At 41.2% G+C, this 18,919-nt stretch overlaps 2 protein-coding genes across 11 annotated transcripts in view; one reads left to right on the top strand and one right to left on the bottom strand.

Annotated features, from left to right (window-relative positions):
* The window catches only part of LOC133646879 (forkhead box protein P1-like), a 17,602-nt gene extending 13,792 nt beyond the window's left edge, over window positions 1-3,810 (bottom strand). Inside the window, exons 1-2 of one of the 6 annotated variants that reach the window (XR_009825371.1) lie at window positions 3,530-3,633; window positions 2,952-3,248 (exon numbers count right to left, since the gene is read on the bottom strand). The gene's annotated coding sequence lies outside the window, so the exon portion shown is untranslated. Of the gene's footprint in view, window positions 1,204-2,951; window positions 3,249-3,529; window positions 3,634-3,746 lie in introns of those variants that run through there. The other 5 variants (XR_009825372.1, XR_009825373.1, XR_009825370.1 and 2 more) reach the window with 5 other exon arrangements.
* Window positions 1-18,919, top strand: part of ppp1r3ab (protein phosphatase 1, regulatory subunit 3Ab) — a 21,421-nt gene extending 2,502 nt beyond the window's left edge. Inside the window, exons 1-8 of one of the 5 annotated variants that reach the window (XM_062042754.1) lie at window positions 1,120-1,218; window positions 2,249-2,469; window positions 8,547-8,696; window positions 8,828-8,879; window positions 10,645-11,821; window positions 11,969-12,024; window positions 12,119-12,207; window positions 15,668-18,919. In XM_062042754.1, coding sequence (XP_061898738.1) covers window positions 11,052-11,821; window positions 11,969-12,024; window positions 12,119-12,207; window positions 15,668-18,271 — 3,519 coding nt within the window. In that variant the 5' untranslated portion in view covers window positions 1,120-1,218; window positions 2,249-2,469; window positions 8,547-8,696; window positions 8,828-8,879; window positions 10,645-11,051 and the 3' untranslated portion in view covers window positions 18,272-18,919. Of the gene's footprint in view, window positions 1-1,119; window positions 1,219-2,248; window positions 2,470-8,546; window positions 8,697-8,799; window positions 8,880-10,644; window positions 11,822-11,968; window positions 12,025-12,118; window positions 12,208-15,667 lie in introns of those variants that run through there. The other 4 variants (XM_062042753.1, XM_062042751.1, XM_062042750.1 and 1 more) reach the window with 4 other exon arrangements.

The following is an 18,919-nucleotide window of genomic DNA, read 5'->3' as shown; positions in this document are numbered from 1 at the left end:
TTGATTGGATGTATAAATACACAAACAAACAGCTTATTGTCTTTTATGATTAAAAGCAAAGAGTGCTCTTTGGGACGGGACAAGTTCAGTGTGTCCTAATTTAGAACAACTGTCAGTCTTATCAAAGGCTGACTTAGTGCTTTAAATATAATAAACTGTTGTAATTGTAGATGTTCATGCAAGCTGGAGGACGTTTTACGCTGTAAGCGTTTGGTGTTAACAGCGTGCGTCTTGTAAGAAGGCATGGAGCTTTCCGCGGGGAACAAAGAGAATGTTCACTAGATATCAAGGCAGCAGGCGCGTATGCTTTAATACGCACTTGTGCACTCTACACCGCGTGTGTGCGTGCGAGATGAAACGCCGCTCCGTGTCGACAAAGGAATAGTACAAACGTCTACTTTTTCTTACTCTACATCCTCTCAATGGACAAAAAAGCAAGTACACCTGGGTATGCTTTAGAGTAGTCCTTGTACAGCAGTGAAGGTTTACTTAAAGGCCTACTGAAAGCCACTACTACCGACCACGCAGTCTGATAGTTTATATATCAATGATGAAATCTTAACATTGAAACACATGCCAATAGGCCGGGTTAACTTATAAAGTGCAATTTTAAAATTCCCGCCACACTTCCGGTTGAAAAACTCCTTTGGGTATGATTTATGCGCGTGACGTCACAAAATCCACGGAAGTGGTTGGACCACATCGGACTGGATACAAAAAGTGAAGTGAAGTGAAGTGAATTACATTTATATAGCGCTTTTTCTCAAGTGACTCAAAGCGCTTTACATTGTGAAACCCAATATCTAAGTTACATTTAAACCAGTGTGGGTGGCACTGGGAGCAGGTGGGTAAAGTGTCTTGCCCAAGGACACAACGGCAGTGACTAGGATGGCAGAAGCGGGGATCGAACCTGCAACCCTCAAGTTGCTGGCACGGCTGCTCTACCAACCAAGCTATACCGCCCCAACAAAAACCTCTTGTTTTCTTCGACAAAATTCCACAGTATTCTGGACATCTGTGTTGGTGAATCTTTTGCAATTTGTTTAATGAACAATGGAGGCTGCAAAGAAGAACGTTGTAGGTGGGATCGATCGGTGTATTAGCGGCTAAGTACAATACTTACAGCCACACAACAAGGACTAGCAGACGCCTAGCCGATGCTTACCGCCAAACCCACGGATGAAGTCCTTCGTCGCGCCGTCGATCGCTGGAACGCAGGTGAGCACGGCTGTTGATGGGAAGATGAGGGCTGGCTGGCGTAGGTGGAGCGCTAATGTTTTTAGCATAGTTCTGTGAGGTCCGGTTGCTAAGTTGCTAAATTAGCCTTAGCGTCGTTAGCAACAGCATTGTTAAGCCTTACCAGGCTGAGAATTTTTAACCGTATAGTTACATGTACATGGTTTAATAGTATTGTTGATCTTCTGTCTATCCTTCCAGTCAGAGGTTTATTCCTTTTGTTTCTGTCTTCATTTGAGAACGATGCTATCACGTTAGCTCAGTAGCTAAGTGTGTCACCGATGTATTGTCGTGGAGATAAAAGTCACTTTAAATGTCCATTTCGCGTGCTCGACTCTCATTTTCAAGAGGATATAGTATCCGAGGTGGTTTAAAATACAAATCCGTGATCCACAATAGAAAAAGGAGAGAGTGTGGAATCCAATGAGCCAGCTTGTACCTAAGTTACGGTCAGAGCGAAAAACGATACGTCCATCACTGCCTCTCTAGTCCTTCACTGTAACATTCCTCATCTACGAATCTTTCATCCTCGCTCAAATTAATGGGGTAACCGTCGCTTTGTCGCTCCGAATCTCTCTCGCTCCATTGTAAACAAAGGAAAATTGTGAGGAATATTACCTCCTGTGACGTCACGCTACTTCCGGTACAGGCAAGGCTTTTTTTATCAGCGAGCAAAAGTTGCGAACTTTATCGTCAATTTTCTCTACTAAATCCTTTCAGCAAAAATATGGCAATATCGCGAAATGATCAAGTATGACACATAGAATCTGCTATTCCCGTTTAAATAAAAAAAATTAATTTCAGTAGGCCTTTAAGTAACGTTTTGGATGGATTACCAGAGTACAAATTGAATTGGTTCTAAAATAGAAAAGTTTGTATAGTGAAGCAAATATCTTCATAAGAAACCATGTAAATATGAATATTGGGTTCAAACTTTGACAAAAGTCATATTTTAGTGAGGGTTTGTACATTTTGAACACAATATAAAGTTATATAGAGCAGATATCCACAGATTCCCGGCGCACCACAGATTCCCGGCGCATGTGGCAAGGCCTGCAACACATCACAGACTACAAGCAGGGGAGCAGTGGGGTCACAAACAGCCAACCCTGACTGCCAGATGAGCTGAATGAGTTCTACGCCCGCTTCGAGGTCCTCAACACCAACCAACAGAGAGGGGTTCTGACCACGGAGCGCACGCAGGACCCACCACTCACTGTGACAACAGCAGAGGTACGTACAGTTCTGAGGAGAACAAACCCACGGAAGGCAGCCGGCCCAGACAACATCCTTGGCCGGGCCCTCAGGGTCTGTTCATCAGAGCTGGCTGACGTACTTGCTGACATATACAACTTGTCACTAGCACAAGTTGTTGCGCCCACCTGCTTGAAGACCACCACCATCGTGCCCTTGCCAAAGAAAAACACTGTGACCTGTCTGAATGACTATCGCCCCGTTGCACTCACCCCAATAGTGATGAAGTGCTTCGAGAGGATAGTCATGTCACACATCAAGAAGACCATCCCAGACACACTGGACCCTCTACAGTTTGCCTAACGGCAGAACCGGTCCACTGAGGATGCAGTCAACACCGTCATCCACACCACCCTCACCCACTTAGAGGGCAAGGACACCTATGCCAGGCTATTATTCATAGACTACAGCTCTGCTTTTAACACGGTCACCCCACAAAAACTCACTGCTAAACTCCTCACCGTTGGTCTCTGTGACTCGGTGCTGAACTTTCTCACAATCCGGCCCCAGTCAGTCAGAGTCGGCAACCACACATCAGGCACAAAGGTTCTAAGCACAGGGACCCCGCAAGGCTGCGTGCTGAGCCCCCTGTTGTACACCCTCTTCACACACGACTGTGTGGCCTCCCAGAACAATACCAGTATCATCAAGTTTGCAGATGATACTACGGTCGTCGGGCTGATCACCGGGGGAGCTGAGGCAGCGTACAGAAGGGAGGTAGCGGAACTGGTGGCTTGGTGTCAGGATAATAATCTCTCCTTGAACACACAGACAAGACCAAAGAAATGATTATTGACCCACGGAGAAGGAGTGTGCAGTACACACCTTTGTACATAGGGGACACAGAGGTGGACAGGGTGAAAGCCTTTAAATTCCTCGGGACCCACATCAACGAGGAACTCACCTGGGCTTACAACACCCAACAAACAATAAAGAAAGCCCAGCAGCGACTGTACTTCCTAACAAGGCTGAGAAAATTTGGCATGCCACCCAAAATTCTCAGCAACTTCTATAGAAGTACGGTTGAAAGTGTCCTTACCAGCTCAATCACAGTCTGGTATGGAAACTGCGCTGCTAAGGACAGGAAGGCACTCCAGCCAGTGATTAAAACTGCTCAGTACATATCAGGAGCAGCATTCCCCTCACTACAGGACATGTACTCTACCAGGGCCACCAGGAGAGCACACAACATCATAAAGGACAATTCCCCCCCCCCCCCCCCCCCCCCCTCCAGCACAGTCTCTTCAGCCTCCTACCATCAGGCAGACGATACAGGAGCCTGAAATCCAGCACTACGAGACTGACAAACAGTTTCTACCCACAGGCCATCAGGCTTGTGAATGCTAGCTCCCCCAGCTGCACCACCCCCGAACTGTGAACCATTACTGTAGACACTTTTCACCTTTGATCACTAAAGACACTTTTAACTGCTGCTGTGACCCAATGTCACCTCCATATTTATACTGTTGACTGTGAATCAGAATGTGCAATAATGTTGTGTTACTCACTGTGCCTTGTATATAACATTTTTTATTTTTATTTTATTTTAGCTAAGTACCGTGTGACTTGTTGAAGGGTGGACTAGCAAAGTAAGATTTTCATTGTACGGCAAACTGTCTGTTTAACTGTGCATATGACAATAAACATCTTGAATATAGAGCAGGGGTTCCTAACCTTTTTGACCTCGGGCCCAACTTTTCCACTAATCAGGGGCCCCATTCAAATATTAACACTGAATGAGTAACCTTACCCCTGGTTTTAAATGTATTCAATAATGATAATTAACCTATACTTACAGTTTAAACTGGATAAACCTTGATGTCAAATGATATGAAAGCATAGCATGTGTTAATCACAAAGATTATTGTCAAGGCTTGTTAGGTTGATTACAAAAATCAGTACTAATCAAATGAAGGGTCTTATGGAAACTGATGAAAAATACTGTACATTTACATATAAATACACAGTGCTTAAAAGTCATCCTTTTCCAGACCATGTTTTGTCCATCCATCCATCCATCCATCCATCTTCTTCCGCGTATCTGAGGTCAGGTTGCGGGGGCAGCAGCCTAAGCAGAGAAACCCAGACTTCCCTCTCCCCAGCCATTTTGTAACCCAGTTCACTCTGCAATTTTCTATCTGCTGTGAGCACGGCTATTGTCATTCCCCGTACCTCATCCCCTTCTACATCTTTCCATCCTGCATTGTAGTCTGGCGAGCATAGGAAAACAAGGGGTCAAAGTCTGGCTGCGTAGTATTCCACCCCTCAATTTGCCTTTAAAAATAAAAACATGCTAAAACTTTTACAAATTAAAATGGAAAAGGGAAGAAGGGACTTGAGAGGAAATAGCGTAATAGCAGCTTTTAGTGTTAGTGAAGAATAGGGATGGGAATCGTAAACTGGTTCTTGTTCAGAACCGGTTCCCAGTGTATCAGTTCCTTGGAAATCGCTTGCCATTTTGTCTCGCGGTTCTCTTAACGGTTCTTCTTAACGCAACGTTGATAGTGACGTCAGCAACATGGCGTGTTCCCGGCAGGGAAAAGCACACCAAAGTTTGCCGTCATTTTACTAAAAAAAAGACAGCAGCAGCGCTACTTTTAAAGGGGAACTGCACTTTTCTTGGAATTTTGCCTATCGTTCACAATCCCTATTAGAGACAAGAAGACAAAAGTTTTTAGGTTTTTTCGCTTTCTAACATATACAAATTGGCTCGTTCTAGGTGGCTAGCAATGCAGCTACCGGGTGCAATAATTTCTACCTCTAAATCACTCTAAAATGCATTCAAAAACTTCATTTACTCTCCGTAACCTGTATAACAATTAGACTTAGACTTAGACTAGACTTAGACTTCCTTTTTATTGTCATTCAAATTTGAACAGTACAGATAAGAACGGAATTTCATTTCATTAGCTCATGGTAGTGCAGGATAAAAAAGCAATAAGGTGCATATATAAATAAATAAATAGGTTACTGTACAGATAAATATATTGCACTTTTTCACATGCGTCCACGTTTATGGATGTATGTTATATTGTCTTTTTTTTTTTTATTCCAGCGAGTTAATCCATTTTGGGGGGAGTTGAGGGGATTTTTATGATGCGTTCAAGAGTCTTACGGCCTGAGGGAAGAAGCTGTTACAGAACCTGGAGGTTCTGCTTCGGAGGCTGCGGTCTCAAACTGTAGCAATATTGTTAGTGTAAGAGCGAACACAGAGGAACTCTTTTTTTAAGCACAACCTTGCGATCGGATACCAATCGTACAGAGTGAAGAACATGAACCATCATATTACGGTATCTGTAAAGTACTAACCCACATTTCATGGTTTTTTTTGTACAAGCTAGCTCAACAGTGTATGTACTGTGGTTGTATGGTGATGTGCTGCATGTATTGTGACCAATAGTATAGTGACTTACTCGATGGACAGTTGTCCGTTTGGTCCAGCTGGCTGGAGACTTTTCCAGTTGATTTGGGCTAGGGCTGGGCGATATGGCCTTTTATTAATATCTCGATATTTTTAGGCCATGTCACGATACACGATATATATATATTTCGATATTTTGCCTTAGCCTTCAATGAACACTTGATGCATATAATCACAGCAGTATGACGATTCTATGTGTCTACATTAAAACATTCTTGTTCATACTGCATTAATATATGCTCAATTTAAACTTTCATGCAGAGAGGGAAATCACAACTAAGTCAATTTACCAAAACTGTATTTACTAAACAGTTATTAAGCAGCGGCACAAACATTCATGTCATTTCCAAAACAGAAAGTGCAAGATTGTCTGAGACATTTTAAAACAAGCTATTAGTGCACTTTTGTGCATGATGTCACTAAGATGACATATCAAAACAACACTAAATTAAAGTGCACTTTTTGTACAGAACGCCACTACAATAGTTTAAAAACAAATAAAGTGCACTTTTGTGCATGATGTCACACAAGATATTTCAATAACTGTCAAATAAAAATGAGCTGCATAATAGGAAATCAAATAGTGTATGTCCTTAACTATGTGGTAGGTTCCCGCGGACGTTACCTCCTTCTGTTGTTGACTATTTTTTTCATACGGTGTTGATCTGGAAATGGTTGCTTCGGCATTTTGTTGGGTGGCACCGGCCGGAGATGTTGACATGCAGAGTTTCAGGCACTCTTCATTCTCTAGCGGATGACTTTTCAAATGATGCTACAAATTAGCAGTGGTGCTACTTTTAGTAGCGACGCTTTTGCCGCATACTTGACATAGTACCGTTGTTTGTTCAACATCTTCCCGCTTGAAGCCAAACCACCGCTGTTTTTTTGGGAATTAATCATTCCTTCATTTGTTACCAGATTCGCACCTTTTCTCTCTCGTATTACCACTCACACCGCTCCGCTAGCATCACAGCTAACGTTACCCATTCCGCTACCTGTCTGCTCGGCGAGGGCGTATGATGTTGCATGCACAAGAGTATGTGACGTATGTAAGAAGGTGCGCTTGTTGTTGTCAAAACGTGGACCTTGGGGTGTTGTGTTTTCCCGGAGTGCAAAGGAAAGTTGGCGCGGGCAAGACGTGAAGGTAGGTATATGATTTAATAATGACTATAAAAGGGAATAAACAAAAGGCGCGCAGAAGACGGAAGTACAAAAACGTGGCTAATGAAACAGAACTTGCACAAAGGCAGAAACTATGAACAATAAACAAAAACTTACTTGGCATGGAACTATGGTAGCATGAAGTCAAACAGAGTTAGCAGGGGTGTCAGAAGTAGCATGGCATGAAGAGAGCAGAGGTATGATAGGATAATGTCACCAGGACGATCAACAGAAACAGACAGGCTTGAATAGCAGTGACATGATTAGTGACAGGTGTGCGAGTGCAAAGCGTGAGACAGGTGCGTGACATGAGGACAGGTGAAAACTAATGGGTTGCTATGGTGACAAAACAAACAAGAGTGCACAAAGAGTCCAAAAACAAAACTGAACATAACTAAAACAAAACATGATCACACAGACATGACAGTTTTATGTCTCTGAGCGAAGGAGATACAAGGAAGAGTGAGGAACGCCTGTAGTGTAATGCCCGCAGCTAAAAGCAACTGCGTGAGAATGTATACTCCAATATCACGATATAGTCATTTCCTATATCGCACAGAGACAAACCCGCGATGTATCGAGTATATTCGATATATCGCCCAGCCCTAATTTGGGCCCTCCAATAACTCGGCATATAGCTTGGCTCCAAAGTTCCACATTTGCAGCGTGACCAAATCGCACCGACCTCACTCTCTGGGCTTCCGTCTTTTGTGCTCGCTTCCATAAGCAGCAGTTCATCCTCTGTATATTCAGCTTCAAAAAGACAAGGTTGTGAATCCTTATTTATAGATGGATGAATCTATACGGCTTTAATAAAGTATTTACTGTACACGTTTTATAGTGTTGCCCTTTAAGACGACATCACCGGTACTGTAAGGGATACGTCAGATTCCGGGGTCTAGTCGTCTGCTATAGTTGCATGTTCAAGCATTAAGACAACGCTGCGGCGGCGGTGTCACATGACTGTGCTGGCCAATATTAGGCCACCCGACTGCCAGCTGTGGAGGGTCGACTAAGGTCGTCAGCAGGTGAGGAATGCTGACTCATCAGGAACGGGCCATTTGTTAGGATTTTGGGACTATACATAGGACATCACAGGAATGGACTTAATCCGTTCCAGGGTCAAACAGTTACTGTGGTGGGGAAAAAAAGTGTTAAGTGTACTGGCAGTTTTTTGTTAAGTACACATTTAACATGCAAGTGAGAAGGCTGCGTCTGTCATGGTTTGTTTTTTTGTGTTCATATTGTACTGAGCAGCCAGGAAGCTCCAGTCCTTATTCTGTGGTTATCGTCGCCACACTTTCCCTCTTTTGACACAGCTTCGTCACACGCAAAAAAAGCTAAAGAAAAAGCGTAATCAGGGCAGAATATTTATTACGTTTTTAAAAAATGCTAAATTCAATCTTCAATTCAATCATAGTTTAGATATGCTAAGCAGTTTGATTGATTACCTTGATGTGTGTGTCTCTTTAAGGGGAAAAAATGGGACCGATACAGCTGCTGTGTCGTGTTTATGAGGAAGTGCTTCTTCAGAGGAGTGGCGTCATCGATGTTCGTCGCCATCATCAATTTAAATACACAGAAAAAAAGAAGAAAAGTCCAAAATTTGGGATAATTTTGTAGGGTAAATGTTTCTCTTTCGTTCGTTTCATATTGTTTTCTGCACAGCTATTATTATTTTTTTATATATAATAATTAGATTAGCCAACTATTGATTTCATTTGCAGATCACATGTATTGATGTTTTTAATACAGTAGATGGCGCCATTGAAACACCTACATGGTATCAGCAGTGTCAATACAGCTAGTGAGTATGCCACACACTCACCGAGGCGCCATTTTTCAAATAAAATAAACAATAAAAATGATCATAGTTATACAAGCACAAACAAATGCAACACTTTTGCGGAGATTTTGACAAAGTGGGGGCGTCTGGTTATGAATAATAAAATGTTAACATAAATGCTATAATAGGTAATGACAGAAAAACTAGTCTAGTTAATAACATAAAATTTACACTAAGTAATAACATAAAAAATGTATAATAGTTCAAAACAGTTTCAACACAAACAAATGGGATACTATATGTCTGGTGAGATTTTGACAATGTGGGGGGACTGGTTATAAAAAATAACCTGTTAATGACATAAAAACTACAACAGTTAACATAAAAACTATAACAGTTAATAACATAAAAATTATAGTTAGACAAAAAAATTGCAGCACAAACGTTTGGGACAAAGTGAGGGGTTTATGATTAATAACACGTTAATAACCTACAAATTAATAGTTAATATCATAAAAACTATATTACTTAATATCATAAAAGCTATAATAGTTAACATGAAAAATTATAATAGTTAATAACATAAAAACTATAACAGTTAATAACATAAAAACTATAATAGTTAACATGAACAATTATAATAGTTAATTAAATAAAAACTATAACAGTTAATAACATAAAAACAAATAGTTTGACAAAAAATTGCAGCACAAACGTTTGGGACAAAGTGAGGGGTTTATGATTAATAACACGTTAATAACATAAAGTAATAGTTAATAACATAACAACTCTATTAGTTAATATCATAAAAACTATAATAGTTAACATGAAAAATTATAATAGTTAATAACATAAAAACTATAATAGTTTAAAAAAAATTAAAACTATAATAGTTAACATAAAAACTATGATAGGTAATAATATAAAAGCTATAATAGTTAATAAAATAAAAACTGTAACAGTTAACATACAAACTATAATAGTTAATAACATAAAAACTATAATAGTTAATGACATAAAAACTATAATAGTTAATAACATAAAACCTATAGTTAGACAAAAAATTGCAGCCCACCATTTGGGACAAAGTAATAGTTAATAACATAAAAACTATATTAGTTAATGACATAAAAGCTATAATAGTTAATAACATAAAAACTATATTAGTTAATGACATAAAAGCTATAATAGTTAATAACATAAAAACTATATTAGTTAATAACATAAAAACTATAATAGTTAATAACATAAATCCTATAGTTAGACAAAAAATTGCAGCACAAACTTTTGGGACAAAGTGAGGGGTTTATGATTAATAACACGTTAATAACATACAAAGTAATAGTTAATTACATTAAAACTATATTAGACAACGAAAATTTGCAGCACAAATGTTTGGAATAAGTGGGGAGGTTTTGACAAAGGAGTGGGGGGGGGGGTGTTTATGAATCATTAAATATGAATAACATAAAAACTTTTATAAACAAAAAAAACGTTTTTAGCACAAACGTTGTTAAATATTGATCCTTGAAAATTAGCAGCACGAATGTAGCACAAACAAATGGGACAAGTTTGGGGAGATTATGACAATATAACAAAAATAACATAGTGGGGGGGGCTAGTCAGAAATTGTATTTTAGAATAATTTAAGAACTGTAACGACACAAATGAAAATGTTTACAGCACAAATGTGTTATTTTAATAATTGTAATTTATTTCTCTTCTTCCTAAAAAAATCAATCTTCTTTCTTTCTCTCCTGTGTTTTACTCTCTTGGTCCTCTGGAGAGCCTTCCCACTGTCTGGTCCCGCTCACGTCCCACATGGGGATGCTCACTCCCGACACTCCCTAAAACCTTATTTACTTGCTGACCTCTGGTACGTTACAGACGTGGCGCAGAAGAAGTAGGTCGAGGACTTGCGACCCTCCGAGACAAGATAAGGAAGTTATCTGCAGAACGTGCAATTGTCTGAACGGTAGACGTTGCTGCGAGTCGGATGATATTGCCGCTGCTGAGCTTTGACTACTGAACATAGTTCGAGTCTCTTCCCGCCTATTTTTAGTGCTGGCCCTCGCAACAATGTCATGCGTAACTCGACGCCATCTGTTAAGTCGGAGCTTGTTGAATGTCAGTTGCCAGAAGTAGAGACCCCGCCAGTCGGCTTCCCGTCCGCTCTCCCGCCGCCAGCCCCCCATGGAGTCTGAGGAACAACAGAGAGAGTCCTGCAGCCTCCTCGTGCCCGGATGGGGTTGCCCGGACGTGGACGAGGACGACAGCGAGGTGGTGATCGGCATCCGGCCCAAGTCCTCGCCTCTCCCGCGGAGAAAGAGCTCCGTCTCCGACGAGGACTCGGAACCGGACTCGCCGCCGCCGCTTTCTGGCTCCAGGAGGGTGTCCTTCGCTGACGCCAAGGGTCTAAGTTTGGTGCAAGTGAAGGAGTTTGATTTGTGGGACGTGCCCAAGCCGCCGGGATTCCAGTCCCAAGAAGACGACAAAGCGGTTTCAGAGGACTTCTCCCTATGCCCTCTGACTTTTCACTCCCCGTTGTCTCCTGAGGATCTGCTGGTGAGGGTCCAGGAGCAGAAAATAGAGCTGGAGTCCCTGGAGCTGATCCCAGGAACGAGCACGCTGAAAGGGGTGGTGCGTGTCCTCAACGTGTCCTACCACAAGGCCGTGTACGTGCGGACCACCTTGGACCGCTGGGCGAGCCACTTCGACCTCCTGACAGAGTACCTCCCCGCCCCCGACGACGACGACGCCCACACGGTCCACTTCGCTTTCAAGCTCACCCTGGTGCCGCCGTTCCAGGAGCAGGGGTTCCGCGTCGAATTCTGCCTCAGGTACGAGACCCCCGTGGGGACGTTCTGGGCCAACAACGGCAACAGGAACTACGCGCTGCTCTGCCAGCAGCGAGTGACGCAGAAAGAGAATACACAGAAGAAAAGCTGCCTGAAGACCATCTGGTGAGACTAGTGTGGATTATTGAAAGGTCAACATTACCCAGCGTTATGTAATCCATACCATACCACTAGGACACCTTGAAATGTCTCCTTCCTGCACTTGCTGTCTCCTAACAACTCACTTTGTGTTTTTTTTCGTGTCATTGACAGTCAAAACTTTGTGGAAAACTCCTCAGAAACACCATCTCAGGAAACGCTGTTAGCAGGTATTTCTTCACAGCTTCATAAGCGAGGGACAATTGTTTAGATACCAATGCATTTTTTTTTTTTTAAATCCTATTTATTTCCTTTTTGCATTAGATGGGGCGACAGATGGAGAAAAAGCAGAGGAGGTCAAAGCCGTTCCACTTCCTGATGGTCGGACAGAGGAGGACAGAAAGAATTTACAGGTGCATAAAAAACTGGTACAGTCCAAACCTCAAAAATTTAAAGCTGCGCTTTAATACATTTTCTACATTAACATGGGCTTTTTGTACATTTGCAACATGTCAGGGGTCCCCAAACTACAATGTTCACAATCTGGCCCGCGGGACATCGCGGGCTAATTTAAAGTTGAAACAGTCCAAATGTGCTGCCATCTAATGGATATTGTCAATATTGTTAGTCATTGACCATGAGCATTACATGATCTATGTAATGCATAGAAGCTATATTTAGGTACCAATTTAGACAACCCCAGCAGGCACAAGACATTGATACAACGTTGATTATACGTACATGTCCTTTAAAAGTGACTTTGAAACAACGTTGCAAAGTAGTTGTATTTGTAAATTGAGACAGTGGAGGTGTCCAACGTTGGATCCACGTTGTTGGTTGAAAAATGACCAAATTTCATTGGTCAAATCAACATCACAAGTGGACATTGAATACAATTAAATTAGTTTGCTTGCAATTTCGTTGTACAATGTACAATTACAATAAAGATACATTCTATCCTAAATGTCGTCAAAAAGCATGTTGTTTCAACGTTGTATTTGTGTTGTAGAATATTGGTTGGGGAATGACCACATTTCAATGGTCAAATCAATGTCAGAACCCAACACTGATTAAACGTCGTCAGAAGGCATGTTGTTTTAATGTTGTATTTGTGTTGTAGAATATTGGTTGGGAAAATGACCGAAATTCAATGATCAAATCAACGTCAGAACCCAACATTGATTAAACGTCGTCAAAAGCCATGTTGTTTCAACGTTGTATTTATGTTGTAGAATTTTGGTTGGGAAATGACCAAATTCAATGGTCAAATCAACGTCACAACCTGACATTGAATAAACGTTGTTAATAAGCATGTTGTTTCAACGTTATGTTTGAGTTGCTCAACATCAGGACCTCGTTCAACTAGTTCTCAACGTCTTGTGCCTGCTGGAATATTTCCCACCCGTGGTCCAAATAATCAAAAACCAACACAGAATACCACACAATAATACACATAATACATAATAATAACATTAACAATAATAACACATAATACTACAGAATAAATGTCTTAGCACCACACAATCCAAAATTACACCTTTTTAAATCCAATACAAAGCATGATGGGTAAAATGCACAACTCTCTCTCCACACTTCACGTGTTTGACGCATTTTAGCTGCGTGATTTTTTTGATGGATTACGAAACTTTAAGGGGGAAGTAAACAAGGTTGCAGTGGTTCACATACTCTTGATCTTCAATGTTTTGTCGTTTATACTTCATATTGTAGTGATGGGGTGGTGTCAATGTGTTGGTGTTTAATTTGTTAGCTAAAACTTGTTTTACTTAAACAAAATTAAATGTTTATAATCATTTCCTGATAATATTGTAAATCCGACTATTTCTTATTTTTGTACAAAAGGATCGTGGTTATGTTACAATTGGCGCTGTGCTGCGTGCCAAAAAAGGCATATTGACCAGTAGAGATGTCGATAAATGCTTTAAAATGTAATTAATCGGAAATTATCGGTATCGTTTTTTTATTATCGGTATCGGTTTTTTGTGGGGTTTTTTCTTTTTTTATTAAATCAACATAAAAAACACAAGATACACTTACAATTAGTACACCAACCCAAAAAACCTCCCTCCCCCATTTACACTCATTCACACTCATTCACACAAAAGGGTTGTTTATTTCTGTTATTAATATTCTGGTTCCTACATTATATATCAATATATATCAATACAGTCTGCAAGGGATACAGTCCGTAAGCACACATGATTGTGTGTGCTGCTGGTCCACTAATACTACTAACCTTTAACAGTTAATTTTACTCATTTTCATTAATTATTAGTTTCTATGTAACTGTTTTTATATTGTTTTACTTTCTTTTTTATTCAAGAAAATGTTTCTAATTTATTCATCTTGTTTTATTTTATAATTTTTTTAAAAAAGGACCTTATCTTCACCATACCTGGTTGTCCAAATTAGGCATAATAATGTGTTGATTCCACGACTGTATATATCGGTATCGGTTGATATCGGTATAGGTTGATATCGTATCGGTAATTAATAATTGGACAATATCGGAATATCGGATATCGGCAAAAAGCCATTATCGGACATCCCTATTGACCAGTTACCCTGGAAATCGGGCTTTATAGCAGTTTGTACTGTATTTTTACATGTCAATCATGTTTGGCAAACTTCTCTCTTTAAGTTTGGTATTAAATTCATATGCAGACTTAATACATTGTGATCGCTGTTCCTGTGGGAAAGAATCTGTTTAAACGTGATCAACAATGTGTGTGTGTGTGTGTGTGTGTGTGTGTGTGTGTGTGTGTGTGTGTGTGTGTGTGTGTGTGTGTGTGTGTGTGTGTGTGTGTTTGTGTGAGTGTGTGTGTGTGTGTGTGTGTGTGTATATATATACATATTTCTATATATGTCTGTATATAAATATGTATATATATGTGTGTGTGTATATATATGTATATATAATATATGTACTGATAATATATATACTGTATATATATAATACATATATAAGATTGTTTGTATGTAAAGTATATATATATATATATATATATATATATATATATAATTGTATATATAAAGTTTATATATTATATATATAATCAATCAAACAAACATAAAAAGGAGGTAATGGATTAACAATATCTTTATTATCAAAACATAACAACAATGGCATGTTCAACTGTCAGTGCTCCCAAAAAAATTAACAACAATAAAATAAAAAAAGAGTAACATCCTCTTTACCTCGCTGTTGGCGAATCTTTGTAGCATGCAACCGACAAGAGGAGACTCAGCAGACACACGAGGCGGAGAAGGGAGCGAAGGTAGAGAGAGGAGGGTACGGGGAGAAGGGAGCCGTGTTTGTGGGTTCCCTCTCCTCTCTAAGTCCACAGCGATTCCCTCCTTCTTTCCAGGCTGGTTTGTCGGCTTTTTTTATTCATATTGAGTACGAAAAATATACCAAATTTGGTGAATGGCGGGAAAAGAAACACACGCTGAAGCACTGAGCTGAGACGTGGCGACCAAGTAATGCACTGCGTAAACAGGATGCCACGTCGGGGGCTCCGCCTCTCCAAAATGGCTTTGTCTCGTGTGTACTGCACCGCACAGGAAGTGACATTACCAAAATGGCTGCATCCAGCGGCACACAAAATGAATGAATGAATGAATGAATGAAGCTGTTCACCGAGACTTGGTTCGCACAAAGGGGCACATTTGGCTCCTTCTAAAGGTTTGTAAATCTAATATTGGCAAACAGAGGGGTTTGTAAATCAAGATTTGGCTGTATTCTGATGACCACAGTTTGACCCTGAAACTGGAACATTTGAAACTAGAAGCTCCATTGCATTGCTCTGCTTTTAAATATTAATAAATCACAATTGATCTCCCACTTTTCTACAGACTGAGAACCGGACCAACTGCAGCCGAAGAAATCGGCGAAAGGCGGCGCGGATGGCTCGGGTGAAGGACTACTTCTCTCAAAGAGACGGCGGTGATGTATCGCCTCCAGAAGACAAAACCGCCACCAAAGACGCAATCTCAGAGGGAAACCCAAAAGATACGCATAAAGAGAACGTAAAATTAAAAGATCCATTCGGTGATGAGGCAGCGATTGAACACGACACGGAAGAGGAAGACTCGGGCGCACCTGTGGCCGTCTGTGGGACTTCATTACCAGGCACAGGCAATGAAGAACCGAGACACCGCCTCACGTGTGGGACTGCGATGGTTCCTCTGTACCAGCAGATGTTTGACAACAGTGACTGGAAACTTCCAGAAAAGACAACTCCTTCCACAGAGGAAAAAGACGCCTCAACAGAACGTGAAGAATTTCCGAACAACACCATCGATGACTCAACACAAGAGTGTTTTGACGCCACAGTGAAGGTTCCTTTCCTAGTGAAGGACACATGGAATGATCCTGAAGTGCTAGAACATGCTACTGATGATCAAATAAGTATAAATATAAGAGATGTTGCAGATTTACCAACAGTCAGGGACGCTTCAGGTGAAACGCAGAAGGACATCCCGCTTCTGTCGCCGTCCCAGTTGGATCACGACCACGATGATCAACAGATGGGTTTGAAGCAGGCAGAAGAAGCCGAAGCTTCAAACCATTTGGAAGTTACTCATTACGCCAAAGAACATGACAACATCTTTGCTTCTTGTGCTGTTGGAACACCTTGTCCCGAGGAACCTCGTGAGGCCGTGCTCGATTTCCTCGAAGATATGGCTGGAGGTAAACTTGTTGAACCCAGCACCATTCTTGAAGACGAGCCTGGTGTTTTAGACGTGGCTAAGTGTCCAAAGGAAGAGACATTTAGCTGTGCTGAGAACGTTGAGGTACAAAAGTGGGAAATGATGGTAGAGGAGGAAGAAGTGAACGTGTTCGCAGGTGAAGAGCGGAGCTCTGGAGAACAGAATCATGACCACCTGATAGTAGAAACTGAGGCCGTCACATCTACTGAGGCGGAGGTGCTTGTGCCGCTCCAGAACCAGATAACAACTGGCGGAGAGGAGCCTGTGGAGAGCGTTGTTTGGGAAGATAACAAATCTGTTTCCAAAGAGTTTGAAGCCAAAAACCTGGAGAAGACAACGTTAGACTCACAGCAAGATGTTTCTGAGATGCGAGAAAGCAAAATGGAGGTTGAGAAGTTGGAAGGGGTCGATGATGAGGATGGGGTGGATACCGAGGAGCGAGAAAAGGATCTACACCATCCAGAGCTCGTTGACGTGGCAAAAGACAAACAGGATGAAGTCCAGATGTTGGAGTTTGATCACAACAAGCTGGAGGATTCTCTTCTGAATCATCTACAGGACAATGATGTATCCAGAGAAGACCTAAAGGAAGTCCAGATGTTGGAGTGGGATCATAGCAGGCTTGAGGATGCTCTTCTGAATCAGCTACAGGAGAATGATGGATCCAGAAAATATATAAATGAAGTCCAGATGTTGGAGTGTGATCCTAACAGGCTTGAGGATGCTCTTCTGAATTGTCTAGAGGAGGATGATGGATCCAAAAAAGATCAAAGAGAAGAACTAAATGAAGTCCAGATGTTGGAGTTTGACCATAACAAGCTTGAGGATTCTCTTCTGAATGATCTCCAGGAGGATGATGGATCCAGTGAAGACCTAAAGGAAGTCCAGATGTTAAAGTTTGATCACAACAAGCTTAAGGATACTCTTCTGAATTATCTTCAGGAGGATGATGGATCCAGAGAAGATTCAAGAGAAGAACTAAATGAAGTCCAGATGTCAGAGTTTGACCATAGCAAGCTTGAGGATACTCTTCTGAATCATCTCCAGGAGGATGATGGATCCAGAGAAGATCTAAAGGAAGTCCAGATGTTGGAGTTTGATCATGGCAAGTGTGAGGGTGCTCTTCTGAATCATCTCCCGGAGGATGATGGATCCAGAGAAGATCCAAGTGAAGAACCAACTGCTAGGATCCTAGATGAATCAGATGGCCAAGATGATGGCGAAAAGACTGCGACGCTACATGGCCAAGATATGAACGAGGGACCCGAGAACGACCACACGAGCGACGACAGCGATTCGGACGACGAGGTGGAGCTATACATGCACTGCCTGAGGGCGGTCCACGCCGGCGCACGAGCCGCCAAAGACCAGAGCGCCGACGCGGCCTTCAACCCAAGTAAGCGGCCTTCTCTGAGCAGCAGCAAGCCGCTGTCCGCACCCATGCCCTCCATCAGCGAGGCGGCGGATGAAGAACATCTCTGCTGTGAAGACGCACACACAGTGGACGTCCACGCCGAGCCACAGGCGGGCGGAGCTCCGAGCACCATCAGAAAGGCGTCCTGGTGGCGGGAGACTTCTTGCAGGTGCATCTCCAAAACGTTGCTGTTTGCCGCCTTGTTAGCGGTGTTTGTAGTCACGGCTTACTATTACGACTTTCTGGCCTGTTTTGGCCTCTACTTGATTTCTGTGCTTTGGCTCTTGTGTCAAGAAGAGAAGCAGCCCATGAAAGACAACACAATGGGCTGAATTCATCCTGAAACACATTGCTGCGTCTGACACACCATTTTTTGTTTTTTTGGAGACACTTTGTGTCATTAATTAGACATCCAGGATATATTTAGCCAAATAGAAACATGATGTATATCTTTTACTCCTGACATATGAAATTGTGAAAATGTGTATGAAGGTTTATTTGGTTTTTTTTTATTATTACCAAAGCTTTTTTTGGACTGAATTTTTGGTGTTTGAATTTTGTGAACTGAATTATTATTTATTTTTCAAATTATGCTGACAATTTCATTGACTAGACATTTTTGGAGCAAAAGTAGTGTGTTTAAAAATTCAGTTTGTTAAAATACACTGTAAAAAAAAATTCAGTACACAATAATATTCTTTGCTTCAAAACTCAAGAAGTTTGCAGTCATGTGACAGGATACACAGGGGTCACTTGACTGCAAACTCGACCCCTCATTGGCCGGTTCTGAGACAGGCTCGATTGAGTCAGTCTTAATTTATCGGAAGTGAGTCTTGAGTTTTGAAGCAACAAACATTTTTACATTGATTTTTCTACACACTTAATTTTAAAACGCTATATTTTTACAAACTTATTTTTTTTATAACGCACATTTTATCCATCAAACTGTAGGGTGTCAAAAATGACAAAATTTACGCAAA

The sequence above is a fragment of the Entelurus aequoreus genome, linkage group LG03, assembly GCF_033978785.1.
Source record: "Entelurus aequoreus isolate RoL-2023_Sb linkage group LG03, RoL_Eaeq_v1.1, whole genome shotgun sequence".
In the NCBI taxonomy this organism is placed as follows: Eukaryota; Metazoa; Chordata; class Actinopteri; order Syngnathiformes; family Syngnathidae; genus Entelurus; species Entelurus aequoreus.
This window is presented reverse-complemented; position numbering and strand designations above follow the sequence as displayed.